At 46.0% G+C, this 14,705-nt stretch overlaps 1 protein-coding gene across 1 annotated transcript in view; it reads right to left on the reverse strand.

The window, feature by feature from the left end:
* Positions 1–1,023: 1,023 nt before the first annotated feature.
* The window catches only part of LOC127572006 (MAP kinase-activated protein kinase 2-like), a 110,826-nt gene continuing 97,144 nt past the window's right edge, over positions 1,024–14,705 (reverse strand). Inside the window, exons 7-10 of the mRNA XM_052018807.1 lie at positions 13,600–13,724; positions 11,412–11,497; positions 10,284–10,364; positions 1,024–3,004 (exon numbers count right to left, since the gene is read on the reverse strand). Of these exons, the coding sequence (XP_051874767.1) occupies positions 2,849–3,004; positions 10,284–10,364; positions 11,412–11,497; positions 13,600–13,724 (448 nt within the window). The 3' untranslated portion in view covers positions 1,024–2,848. The remainder of the gene's footprint in view (positions 3,005–10,283; positions 10,365–11,411; positions 11,498–13,599; positions 13,725–14,705) is intronic.

The following is a 14,705-nucleotide window of genomic DNA, read 5'->3' on the forward strand; positions in this document are numbered from 1 at the left end:
CGACTCAACGGGGTGAAGGGATTCAGTTTACTTCAGGGGTCCCTACGGCCAAAGTCCTCATAGCTGGGATTAGTTTACCCGGGTAGCCAGAGGTAACGCTTCGCGCCGTTTCAGCTGCACCCGGTGTGTGGACGTGACTGGAAACTGACACGGACCTTGAGCGGATGCTAGTCAGGGAGTCTGCCCACAGTCAGACGCCGCTCAACTAACTCGGTTGCAAGAGAATTTACTTTGAAATTACAAATCGTTGGACCATTCAGCCTAGTCCGTGTTCATACTTATCCTTCGCTTAAACTGTGCCCCCACCCTTGTTCCTATAACTCAACATCCCGCTTCAACCACCGACTTATCCTGTTAAACGCGCTACAACCTCTTGTCTTTTTGCAATCCAGAACGTTATCTGTTGGGGTTTGGCGATGACAGACCCACGTAAATAGGACTGTGCGTGTAACGAGGCCAACGTACAACATTTTCACCTATCTCTTTACCCTGGTTATTTTAATCTGAAGCCCCCTCGCGTTTTGTCCGTGGTTTGACAGAGAAGGGGTTATTTATGGGGAAATTCAGACGGCCAACCCGCTCTCACACAGCGCACCCACACACTGCCACCCGGGCCATTTCAACTCATCAGTCATACTATGGGACGCACAAGGTTCGAATGCACTCCATTCACGAGTGAACGGTGGGAGCGCAGGTTATTTGCCTGGGATCATCGTTGCAAAGCGTTTCAAATCCAGGCGGTGTCCTACCCAACTTCAGTCGAACAGTGGGCACGTTTTCTTCCCATCATCACCCCCCCCCCCCCCCAAATCTCTCTCCACAAATGTAGTCGTAACTGGCTACGGATTGGGACACGGGAGCTTGGCCCCCAGGGATGGTCACAAGCCGAGGTAGGTGATCTGAGATCCCTTCTGCTCTCTCAAGTCGACAAACTCTTTCGAACAACTCCGCACCACCCTGGCCGATATCTACCCTGGAAACTGCTGCGTTAAACAAAGTAAAGTATCTGGACAGTTTCACCTTGTTTGTGTACAATTTGATGTCATTTTCTTATAACGTTACAAGAAGCTTGATCTAAATGGAAGATATTTTTTCGCCTACGTTATCAGAATAACCGGATTTTGACCTTAATTACAAATACAAAGCTCGCCCTTCAGTAAACAGCTGGTAAATTTGCTTAGCACACAGTTCAGTCACATCAATCATTCATTGAATCCACGGGTCATCACAAAAGCGGCGGGCCGTGATTTTTGACGGGGGGGGGGGGGGGGTCAGTCGGAAATCTCAACGATACGTTTGGTTTTCGGTTCTGACCCCTCCACTTCTCCCGCCGGCCTGTTTCGGCCCGCTCCTCTCTGGGAGAAGATTCTGGAGGGAGCACCCTGCTCCCGGCATCTCCGCCCTGCTCTTCATGTGGGGGTCTGCACGCTGGTCACGGGTTGTCCACTGCCTGACGTATCTGACCCAGGACTCTGCAGGCTCCTGCGGAAGGTGCCTTACCACCACTTCCACATCCCAGAGACGCTACTGATGTCAATGTTTTATATGTTTACTGTCTGTACTTCATGGCAAATGGATCTCGAGGCCCACAGAACAGCACAACAACAGACGATGTCTGCGCCCAGCATGATGCCAATTTAAACTAATCCCATCTGCCTGCACGTGATCTACTTCTCTCTGGCCCCTGTCTGTTCAAATACCTGTATAAAGGACCCTTAAATGCCTCTATCGTATCTGCCTCCACCGCCACCCCTGGCAGTTTATTCCAGGCACCCACCAATCGCTGCGTAAAAAAAAATGCCCTACACATCTCCTTTAAACTTTCCCTCTCTCATTTTAAACCTATGCCCTCTAGTATATGATATTTCCACCCCTGGGATAAAAGACTCCGACTGGATCCCCTAGCTATGCCCCTCAACATTTTATAAATCTCGATCAGGTCTCCCCTCAGCCTCTCTCAGTCGGGAGAAAACACAAGTTTTCCAACCTCTCCTTATAACGAATACTCTCTAATCCAGACAGCATCCTGTTGAACCTCCTCTGTACCCTCTCCAACACCACTGCATCCGTCCTACAAAGGGGCAACCAGAACAGCACAAAATACTGCCTAACCAAAGTTTTATACAACTGTAACATGACTTCCTGACTCTTATATTAACTGCCATGACTGATGAAGGCAAGTATGCCGTACACCTTCTTTACCACCCTATTTACTTATGTGGCCACTTTTAGGGAGCAATGGACTTGGGTCTCAAGATGCCCCTGTACACCAACATGCTTAATGGTCTTGCCATTTACTGTGTGGAGGTCCACTTACTTTACAGCTGGTGGAAGGAGATGACATACTAAACCCCCAGAGTTTACCTTCCTTCACTGAACTTATTTCAACAACATCATTGCAAATAATAAGCGGAACATGGTGTTAATACTTAGCTGGTCAGACCACACCTGTGGACCCCCTTCCTCTCCATAAGCGCCAGCCCAAACTCTTGTTCTCTTCTCACAGATGCTGCCTGACCTGCTGAGTACTTTAAGCATTTTCTGTTTTTTTTAGATTTCCAGCATCTGCAGATTTTTTTTTGATTTTCAAAATCACTACAAAGTTAGAGCCAAATTAAAACACCAGATCAAATACTGTTTGTAATAAAAGATGCAACACAGTGGTAAAGGGTTGGGGGGTATTTCAGAGTAGAGCTGTGCCCTCCTGCGTCTGCTCCACCAGTACAAACATCCTCTTTACTGTTGAGAATCTCCACCCTTGGTCGTGTGAGGCACAGCTGCAGAGGAGCGTTAGAAGCCTTCGGGTCCTTGCCAGCTACTGCTCGTCCCCAGTCCTGTGGTCTGTCCCTTACTGATTGCTGCAGATTGCCGAGGATGAACGTGCTGATGAGATCTGCTTCTTCCGCCTCTTGTTCAGCAGTGGGTTGCTGGTTTTGTCCAAGTCCTTAATCGTCACCTGGTCATAGTCGACTCTCATTGTGGCGAGGGCACTTGTCATCTCATCCTGAAAGCGGAGTACAGGACATAGTACTTAGAGCAAAACTGTGGGGGTTCACAACAACTTCATGCCTTACACATTTTGCTGCTGGTGCTTCCATTTGAACAGCACAAAGTTTGAACTTAAAAGTAGAATTAGGTTAGTTTGAATGGATTATCACTGATGACTGCGCCAGTCCATCACTGTTCTCTGACACACGGTAGGATTCAGTGCCATGAGATTTTCTGCACTCACAAAGCAAGATATTGGACACTTGCAATCTGAAATAGAAACTGGAATTGCTCAATGCAGTCACACCAAATAAATTCAATAGAATATCCAGTAAGGGATTCTCCCTCCACAGATGCTGCATGACACACTGGGTACCTGCTCCCTCAGTTTGCAGCACGTGTGGAGTGGGCCAGATCTCTGAAAGGTCACTGTAAAGTACAAGAAACACTGGGATTATGGAATCTGATCTAATAACAAACAATCTGCTGCAGCAACTCAGTGGGTCAAGCAGCACGATACAGGGTTTGAACATGACATTGACAATTCCTTCCCCCCCCACACCCCTGCCACCACAGATGCTGCTCAAACTGCAGATTGTTTGTTGCTCCAGATTCCAGCATCTGCAGTCTCTTGTGTCTCCATGTAATCTGGTCGCTGAAAGGCAAGCTACAAAGATCTAAGCAGGCAAAGTGCTCACATCAACAAATTCAGTAAAGGCACATCACCACTGCTGTATGAGGGAATACACAGCACCCACAGAGTCAGCCCACATCGCAGATGTGCAACCACATTCTAAGAGATGAGCCAAGCAGATGATCCATCTTGGCTTCTTCCTGAGATCCCTTCCATCTCTGAGCCAGGTCTTCAGCCAATCACTTCACTACATGAGATGTAAAGAAACAGCTGAGAGCACTGGATTGGTCAAGAGGCAACAGCACCAAAGATATGGGCTCCAGAACTAGTTGTGGCTCTAGCCAGGTCCAATAAGTCAGTCACTTCACTGGCATCTAGCAGGTGCTTGGAGAATTGCCCAGTAGGTCTTGTCCACCAAAAGCAGGGCAAAGCAAATCCAGCAAATTACTATGCAATCCATCTTAGTCATCAGCAAAGTGATGGAAGGTATTATCAAGCAGTACAAACTCACCAGTAACCTGCTCACTGATGCCCAGTTTTTAATTCACCAGGGCTATGTGGGTCCCCCCCCATGATACAAGGCAGCCAAGTGTGGCATCTAGAAGCCCTGGCAAAATTGGTCAATGGACTTTGAGGGGAAATACTTCAATTGGTGGTCATAGCTTGCACAAAGAAAGAAGGTTGTGGATGTTGGAGATCAAGCTACCCAGTCCTAGGGCATCAGTGCAGGAGTTCCTCAGGGCAGTGTCCCAGGCCCAACCATCATCAACTGCTTCATGAATTACCCTCCTTCTATCATAAGATTAGAAATGGGGATGTTCGCTGATGATCACAAAATATTCAATTCCACTCACAACTCCTCAGTAAATGAAGCAGCCTGTGTCTGCATGCAGCAAGGCTTAGACGACACTTGGGTACGGGCTGATAAGTGGCAAGTAATATTTACACTATAGTGACAGACAATGACCAGCTCGAGATTCAAAGTGGTTAGACTTAGAGAGGCTACACTACCTACTCTCAATGGGCACTTCTGACTTGAAGGTGCTTAAGACTTTTCTTTGGCACTCAGAAGGTCAATCTTTGTCATTGTTCAAGATGAGAATAGTTCTCCTATTGGTTAAATCCGAATCACTGTTCACAAATAGACACTATGCTCATTCCACAGTATGTTGCTCCCACAAAGCCCCAAGTTATGCCAGTTGAGGTGGATTGTATCCCAAGATCTTGAGAGAAGGTAGGAAGGAGACGGCTTAAACTCTGCTCACAACCTTTAATCTTCTCAAATACTGAAGTGGTGTCCAAAGATTAAAGGAATGAAAATGTTATTATCTAGGGATAAATCTGGCAATGACTGGCCAGCCAGTCAAACATCAGTGTTGGGAAAACTACCTGAAGCATGTCAATATGGGGCTTCCCATAAGGATTGGTTAAAGGTAATATATGTCTGATTAACCTAATTGAATTATTTAATGAAACTACAGAGAGGTTGCAGAAAATGGCATATTGGATATCCAGAGTTTCAAAAGATTTCATAAAAGAACCCTTAACAGATCTCTCTGGAAAATAGAAGCACACTGGTTGAAAGATCAGTGGTAATTTTAATAAGTAGCTAATGGCTAGGAGAAAAAACTAGTAGCGAACAGCTGCTGTTGTAAATGTACAGAGGGTCATTACTTTTGTTAACATATAAATGATCTAGTTGGGATTTAAGTCTGCAGTCAATATAGAACTTGACAATTTAGTAAATAATGAGCATGATAGTAACCGACACTGGAAGTTTTTAAGTAGCATTTGCCATGCATACAAAGGAATGCAGTTTGGAAGATCTAACATAGAAAGGCAATAGAATCTAAATGGTGACACTAGATGTTGCAGATGCTGGAATCTGGAGCAAATATCAAACTGCTGGAGGAAAAGCAGGTCAGGCAGCATCTGTGGAGGGAAACAGAAAGTCAATGTTTTGGGTCGAGACCCTCATCTAGAATCTAAATGGTACTACTTTTGGGGTGGGAAGAGCGGAGGGGGCATATTTACAACTCACTGGGGATGGCACGGCAAGTTGATATGCTGATTAAGAAAGTGTAGTGAATAATTGGATTTGTAAATAGGGTCAGAGAATGCAAAGCGAGGAAATAATGCCAGATCTTTACAAATCTCTGGGACGCTTTGCTGAAGTACTGCATTCATTTCTGGGACCACATTGCCTATCCCTTAGCCAATCTTGTATCCACATTGCCAGCATCTCATTATTCCCATGGACCTTAATTTTGTTATAGCTTTATTTTATAGTATTGAAACAATGAACTACCCCACCAATCTTTCTTGGTGCTTTATCAAAGAACTCAATCATTTTCTTTACAAATCTGTGCTAACTTCCATTATTGATTCAATTGTTTTCCAAAGATCAATTAGTTTTGACAAAAGTTACTGAATCTAAAAGTTCTCCAATAGACAGTGGGTGGATTAACTTACAATTATTGGGTTTCCCTCTCTCCACTGCTTTAAAATAATGAAAGGTTAGTTCCACTGGTGCACTCCCTATAGCATCATGGTTGATGTGTATAGATATATACTTTAGATATTGGTATCTAATCTTATCAAATATTTAGTATTTGATAAAGGCGCACATGATAGACTTGCTAGCAAAGTTCACCAATGAAATTGAAGAGCTGCATGAATTCCAAACTAAGGAACAAAAAGTAGCTAGTAGTGCTTAATGTTTGTTTTTAATACTAGTGGTGACTAATCTCCCCCAAGGGTTGATGTTAGGAGCACAATTTTATTCTGGAGTGGCTCATTGACTGGACTTGGGTGCAATTTCAAAATGTGCTAATGATATTATTGAACATTTTTGAATGGTGCAACGGGCACAGGAAGGCTGAATGTCCTGCTTCTATCCCATTGTATCCTCAACTTGTTAATGGAGGAAGTAATTGTTATGGATCCAGGTGAGATCCATGCATCTACCCATCAGAATCAAGCCACTTCAGTGTCCAGTCATTGATGTGCAGTGTCACCTAGAGGAGTAGGACAATTCTGTCACAGCCAATGCAGTCCGCTATGTCAAACTGACTCTCAAGTATTCCAATCTAAAATTCCAGCAATGCATCGAAGGAGAACCAACATTTACATTTGCAGATCGATAACCTTTCATCAGAAAGTGAAACATTAACTGTTTTTCTTATATATTCTGCCAGATTTGCTGAATGTTCCCAACAGTTTAGATCAGATTTCCAGCATCTGCAATATTGTATTTTTGAATCAGCAGAATAGTACAAATCAGCAATAGTGCTTCCCGGCAACATCTGTGTCAAGCTGAGCTGTTGATCAGTGCTCTTTTCCAGTTGACTTGGGCCCTTGAGCAATGAAATGCCACAATGCCAGATTATGTGAGTGGTGCATCCCTTTCCGAGGTTCACTTTGATACAGCCACAGTATAGCTGATTTGAACAAGGCTGGTTTAGTGAAGATATTATGACACAATTCCTGATGCACAGGGTTTTTAGTGAGTGCCGAGACCAACATCACTGAGTGCCCAGTTCATTCAGTGAATGGCACTTGGGTTCAATGATTAACCACCATTGCCACCAATTACTAAATAACCTGGGTAGAGATGCAGCAACTGATAGGAACTGTTTGTGCCTCACAGGATGTTAATAGTTTTATGGGCCGGATGGGTGGAATTGGTTGTTAGTGGAATATCACCACGTACGCTATAGAGTGAACAGTGAGAGCGTCATTCACTCTGGTCCCTTCCTACACCGCTCTCTTAGGATATCAGCTCCCTGCCTTTCATGGTCAAGGGCATGATCCAGGTCTAGAGAGGGAGGAGAGGAACAAGGTTGAATATAAGAGAAGGTGGTGGGGGAAATGGCTGAAGAGAGTGATCCAGGTCCAATGGTAAGAAGAGTGCTGTCCATCTTCCCGTCTGAAATCACTCTCCCTTCCCTCAGATATCCCGTCATGCTCTTCCACCCATTCATCATCCCTCCCTATCTAATCTTTCGTGATCTTCATCACCCAATTCACCTCCCCTCCAAAAAAACTGATCTCGTCTACCTTTCCCCTCCTACACCAACCTCAATGCAATATAAAGTAAGGGGTTAACTGAGATCTGCTCCATATTCTGAGAGCAATGCTGGACAGCTCACTGACCTTGGGGAAATGGTGCTATGACAGGTCCCATGGCAAACATTCTACTCAACATTATTGAACATGTGGCAACTGTACAACAATTCCCTATATTTATTCCATGGTTTTAGCACTCAAGTTTCCTGACTTCCTTTAAATATTCATATTCCCAGACCTGGGTATTGCTGGTGAGCCCACCATTTATGCCCATCCCAAACTGTCCCAGAGAAGGCGGTGGTGAGTTCCCCTGTTGAACCGCAGCAGTCCTTCTGGTGAAGGTGCCTCTTGGGGAGAGTTCCAGGATTTAGACCCAGCGATAGGGGTAGTGAGAACATGAGACTCATTGCCATACCAAATGGTCGAGGCAGGTAGTCTGACAGATTTCAGGAGCGATTTAAAGGCAATGGAGGGATTTGGGAAGAGGGTGGGAGGTGGAGGGGAGGACGCCTGTCAGGAGTGTTAACAACGCAATTGATCAGTTGATTGAAGGATAACAATGTTATGGATTTAATGTTATATTTTTATTTTTCTTCATTTTTGTACATGAAGTTGCTTGCTGCCATGTAGTAGACATTGTCCGCACAGTGACAAAGACATGTCCTGGAGGTTTCGGCCACAGGTGAGCAGGGGGCTGGGGCTGGGGAGGAGACGGGTGATGATATGGGACTGAGAAGTGGTAGCATGGGCTTGGAGGCTCAGTGTTACGGTCCAGCCTGAATCAGCAGCCAGGGACGGCAATGGACTTGGGGGTGAGTCCACGGAGTTTGCATGGGGGCAGAGTACAATGGTGTTGGTCTTCCCAAGCACTGCCTCTCTCAACCCCTCCCCTGTAGACGGCACTTGGGCTGGACTAACACAGCTTATTTTCTCTCATTTATATTCCTGCTGTCACCAGGACCTGCCGAGTCATTTCCCTTCCTCTGTCTGTTCTGTTTGCAAAACCTTGGGAACACGAGTTTGGATTTGCAGCTTTTCCTGTGGGGCTGCACTGACTGGCTTTACCTCTCCACCTCTTCCTTCCCCCTCTTCTCCCTGAATGTCTGCCCATTATAATCCACTGCATGTTTTTGTTTCACTCTAGGCTCAGGAAAGGGCATTGGTTGAAAACAAATTCAAATTCCTTTCATCACTAACAAGCAGGAGCTGGTCTATCCTGGAGACAGGAGGAAGCAAGTTCATCAGTTGGGCCACTCCTGGATAGTGAATGAGAGAAAACAATGGCAGGTGACCTCTGTGTTTATCATGCCTGGACAAAGCTTCCTCTCTTTCTCCATCCACTATGACTTGGAGCCAGGTTTTACTATCCTCACGTCTCCTGCCTCGGTTTAATTCTAGAGGGACTGATGGCCCTGGAACAGAAGACTGCAGCCCCATTCATTGCCAGGAGTCGAGTACACATGATGCTCCAGTGCCAAAGCCATCGGGCACCTGGTCTGATCTTGGAGGGTGTACAACATCGTTTCCACAAAATTCGACCCAGTTAATGAGGTCAAGGGCACTGAAGCAAGACTCAGTTAGAGAGCTGAATAGGACCAGCAGCAGCCATAATTTGGGTGTTTTATGAATGTACTTCAAGTTGTTACTTTTCACCCCTTTTGCTCTTGATGTTCTCAGGATACCCCAAATCACTTGCTCAGAACCTCTCCTATCATCTGTCCAACATTCCCTGATCCTCTCACTAATCTTCCACCATGTCTCTCTCCGAAATCCCCACGGATCACCTCTGCTCCCAGACCTCTTTGCATGACTCACTCCTCCACCTCACGGGCTCCTCCTCCAATCCCACCCCACAGGCTCCGCTACCTCCCACCCCACGGACTGTCTCTCCCCTAGCTTTCCTCTTTCTGACACACCCGCAATCCCATGGACTCCTCTCTACTGCCGCGCACCCCGCCCCCCCAACCACTTCCATGGGATCCTCTCTCTCCCCCAGCCCCATGTATTCCTCTCTCCTCAACGCTGCTCAAAGCCCCATGGGCTCCTGTCTATGACACTTCCCCAGCCTCTTTGCACTTCTCCCATGCTCCCCTCAGTCTGATGCACCACTCTTTCCAATACTACCCCAATCCCACACGCTCCTTTCTCCAATGCTCCCTCAGCCCCTTTGACAACCCTCCCACCACTCTAATCCTCTCTTTCTCAGCACCTAGACCCCACACCTTGATACCTCGTGCACAATAGAACAACAGAAACCTTCCAGCAGGCCAGTCCAAGAGTTACCTCAGGCCTAAATGGCTTGTGCACCGTGGCCTGGTCTTCGTGGTTTAGCCTCTTTCCTTGGTCTCCAGGAAGACTACTCTTTGTGGGAGCTTTCTGGGAGTAAACTGGATGCTGCATTTCCATCAATAACATGGAAGCCAAACTTCCAAAGGATTTCACTGACTGTAAACCATTCGGGGACAGACAGAGATTGTGGAAAGTGCTCCATATATGTAGGCACTATCTTTTTCTTTTTGACACCATCTTTTTTACAACAACACAAACATTTTGAGTTCCTTGTAATAGGTAAAGTGAGTGAGAACGCACTGACCTTCACCTCCTCCCACATGTCCTTCTCTTCTTGGAGCACTCGGCTTGTGTGGAGTGGAGTCGGTGGAACTGCCATTGATTGCTGGAAATACGAAGAGTATTTAAATCCCATTGCTCTTTCCACAGACTACCCCAACACAAACCCTCTCATATGCTCCATCAGTCCCATCAAATGATATCACTCAATGCTACAACTGGCCTAGCTTGTGAGGAGGGAGCCTCAGAGCCAGGACACCTGCTGACAGTCACTAGATAGGATGTCATGCAAGGACTGGAACTGAAGCCACAACCCCTCCTCCTTTAGGAGGACACTAATAGTTCGCTGTTATTCAATGGACTGCAACTATTGTGAGCAGTTCTGGTCACCCCATTACGAGGAGGATATGGAGGCTTTGGAGAGGATACAGAAGAGGTTCACCAGGATGTTGCCTGGATTAGAGAATATTAGCTGTAAGGAGAGGTTGGACAAACTTGTATTGTTTTCTCTGGGCATTAGAGGGTGAGGGGTGATCTTACAGAGGTTTGTAAAATGATGAGAAGCGTAGATAGGGTAGACAGTCAGAGTCTTTTTCCCAGGGTGGAGATATCAAATACTTTAGATCATAGCTGAAAAGTGAGAGGGGTAAAATACATGAACAGGCAGGGAATGGAGGAATATAGACGATGTGCAGGCAGATGTGCAGCTTAACTTGGCATCATGGGTAGCAGAGACAGTGGGCTGAAGGGACTGTTCCTGTGCTGTACTGTTCTATGTTCTATGAAGCTGGATAGCAGACGAAACTGACCATAACTGCGTCAAGAGAATGTGGTGTCAGGAAGGGCTTCCCAGGCATAATATTTGTTACCTATCACAATGTTGAGGTCCTTCTCCTGTTGTGGTTTAACCATGGCTAATACAGTCACAGTATGGACCACTTGTGATGTAGCTGTTATCAACCCTGCACTATAAGCAGCAGTGTTGGGACATCCTACTGACCTACACACAGATTATTTGGTGTCCCTACAGCTCATACAGACAACAGAAAAACTGCAGATTTCAGATACACTCCCATAAAGTGCTGAGCAGGATCTGCAGCACTACTGGAGTTCAATGTCAAGAAAGAAACAGCTGGAGCTTGCTGAGACCTACGTTAATCCAAGGATGGTTCATAAACTCGGTGATGGTCATTCGCTCTGTGGGGTCCGTCTTCAGCACCTGCCGGATCAGATCCTTTGCTGTATGGAGACAAAATGGAACAGTTATGACAGCCTCCTGCTTTAAGGCAGCAAATCTCCCCAATTGGCTGTGCCAGTAACATCACTGCTCAAACATGAATATAAAAAAGGGAACCCTGATTGAGGAAGGGCTAGGGTTGTCTTGTATGGATTGGATCCTAGAGTCCTGGCTTAGCTCTACACTGGTAGATGATCTACAACTCACGTAACTGATGACTTTAAAGTGTGAGGAGAGTGCAGTGCTTGGTCAACTAACCCACAGGCAAACTCCATCAACTTAAACACCTCTTTTGATCAACCTTATAACATATTAAATAATAGGCTTCTGAGAACTAAATGTTGCTCAAAACAAGCCAGCTCTCTGTTTAATCATCTGCTGGAGAAACTCAGCGGGTCAAGCAATATCCGTGGGAGGAAAAGAATTGTCTATGTTTCGGGTCAAGAGTGGAGATGGCCACTCTCAATCCTGATACAGGAGACTGTCTGTTGCTCCAGATTCCAGCACCTGCAGTCTGTTGTATCTCTCTCTGTTTCATCATTATCCTCACTGCTTAGGACTCACTATTACATAAACAGTCCTAGTGCAATGACTGAAATGGGGGAGTCCCACTGTTCTCCCACATGTTTTTATCTGAGTGGCATCAAACAGGACAGATCTGGTCTAAACATAGCTCATGATGTTTGATCAAGGAACAAATCTGTGGCCTGCAGTTGCCATTTTACTCAGAGGATCCAACAACATACCAGTCACCAAATAATAAATAATCATTTAATTTGGTGAACATCAACTTCTGCATGAAATGAAGCGCAAACTTCTAGAAACTGGCAGGTGGTTCTGATGCAGTGGGTTCAGTCAGTAAAGTGCTCCATTCTGTGCTGCTTTGACATTGTCACATCAGTCAAGGATAGCAGATGTTTCTGTTAGGATGCAGCTGGTAGACCTGCCATCTCACAGCGCCAGTGACCCAGGTTCAATCCTGCACTCCAGTGCTGTCAGTGTGGAGTTTGCACATTCTCCCTGTGACTATGTGGGTTACCTCCAGGTGTTCCAGTTTCTTCCCACATCCCAAAGATGTGTGGGTCAGTAGGTTAACTGGCCACTGTAAATTGTCCCTAGTGTGTGGGTGAGTGGGGAAATCTGGGGGGGAATTGACAAGAATTTCTTCAAATTGGGATGAGTGTAATACTGATTGATGGTTGGTACAGGCTCAGAACACCAAGGGACTGTTTCTGTGTGACTTTATAAGGCTCCTTCTACATCAAGGACCTCTTCTGTGTCATAAACATTCCACAGACACCATGACAGGTCTCTCAAGCTGACCAAACATGCGTTTTCTTTGGTCCACACCGCACTTGTTTTGTGTGAGCACACACATGCACATGCACCTGTATCTGTACCTCCACTGCTGAACTCAGGTACCTGGGAGAGGTCACTTTGTTAACCTAAAACTTGGCTGAAGAATGCTCTGAGTGCAGCAGGCTTGGGGGTGGGGAGGGAGTGGGAAGGGAAGGTGAGGTGGTGGGGGGGGGGGGGGTGGGGGTGGAGTCAGGCAAAGCACAACTGGAAAACTAGACTCCAGAAGACTGCCTGTGTACAGAGTGGGAGGAAGTGGGGTGAATGAATCATGTTATTCAGTGCAGTATGTCATCCACACCACTGTATGGACAATGTGAGCACTGGAGCAGCAGAGAATGGGATGGAGAAGGCTGGAGGCCCAAACAAACTGAAATGGGCACAGCCACACCCAAACCTCGGCTCAGATATCAAGATTTTCCGTGTGTTTGGTGGAAACCTTCTTGCAAATCGATAGGTCACTGGGACTCACCCCCACACCCCGCTCTACCCATCCCCATCAAACAAAGACAGGAAGTAGAGCGCCAGACCCCATTACTGTCTGACAGGGAGCTTTACTCTGCTCAAACCTACAAGAATCACACTGTTAATCCCCTATTAACAGCACACATGTGAATAGGCTTGAAGGATTAAACAGTTCCCGTTACACAGCAGCCTGCTGGATGTACCTGACAGAACGAGCAGGTCTATGGTTACACTTGACATATGTGTGGAAACATTGGGTTACAAGTTCTGTGCATCCAGTTACCTTCTTCGGAGACTTCTGACCATTCTGGGTTTGGAAACTCGTACTGTCCCATTCGGATCCTCTTCTTCATCCCAGGGGAGATGGCTAGGCCGTGATTGGAGTAGAACGGAGGATAGCCACATAGCCTGCAGGCAGAGGTATCTTGTTTAGAACTGTGCACAGAGGGAAACTATTTTGTTTCCTGAAATCTCTCCACATCTCTTCTTAAGGAGCTTAATGTTGAAGAGGAACAGGTTGGCAGGTGCTGGCAAGCCACAGGTTCCCCCACTCAACTGGCTAATCTTTGTTCGAGTGCATAGAAAGAGCAGGTCAAGAAGCTTCTTAATTTTTTGGGAATTATGGTCAAGCCAAATCCCATATTCACCTTTGTAGAATTTCCCAGAAAGGGTCACTGTTGAGCAGCTAGGTGCAGAGCAGGATAGTGGGCCTAGCTGGGTTTTTCTTCTCTCCAGTCGGCCTCTATACAGGCTAAACTGTAATGACTGCTAAGTACATTATAGTTCCTACATGGAGTTCAGTTGTGGTAAGAAAAGTGATGGCTCAGTGGCTAGATTAGTGGATTAATGATGCAGAGAACTGGACTAACCATCCAGAGACAGAGTTTGAGTCCCACCATGGCAATTGTGGAAATAAATTCAGTTAATTACTTTTAAAAAATCAAGATCATTGATATTGCTAATGATATCGACTAAACTAATGAACTGTTGTAGAAAAACCCATGTGGTTTACTAATGAGCTTCAAGGAGGAAATCTGCTGCCCTTAGGTGGGTACGTGTGACATCAGACCCCCAGCAACGTGGTTGACTATGACTGGCCGAACAAGTGCTCAGGTGTTACAACTGCTGTGTTAAAGCAGAGAAAGTATAAAATCAGAGGGACCAACCCACATCAACGCAGGCCCAGAAGTCAGACATGATATGCTTAATCCCTTGCAAAGTCCTCCTAACAAATACCTGGAGATTGGAGACTAACAGACCCCAATGACCAGTCACACAACAACCTGAGAAAACTAAACTTAAGGGACCATATCTTATAGAAAATGAGCCAGGACACCCATCATTGTAATTGAGCTCAGGGATCAACCATGAAGAGTGCAGAAGGGAATA

This window comes from Pristis pectinata, chromosome 6 (assembly GCF_009764475.1).
Source record: "Pristis pectinata isolate sPriPec2 chromosome 6, sPriPec2.1.pri, whole genome shotgun sequence".
NCBI classification, from domain to species: Eukaryota; Metazoa; Chordata; class Chondrichthyes; order Rhinopristiformes; family Pristidae; genus Pristis; species Pristis pectinata.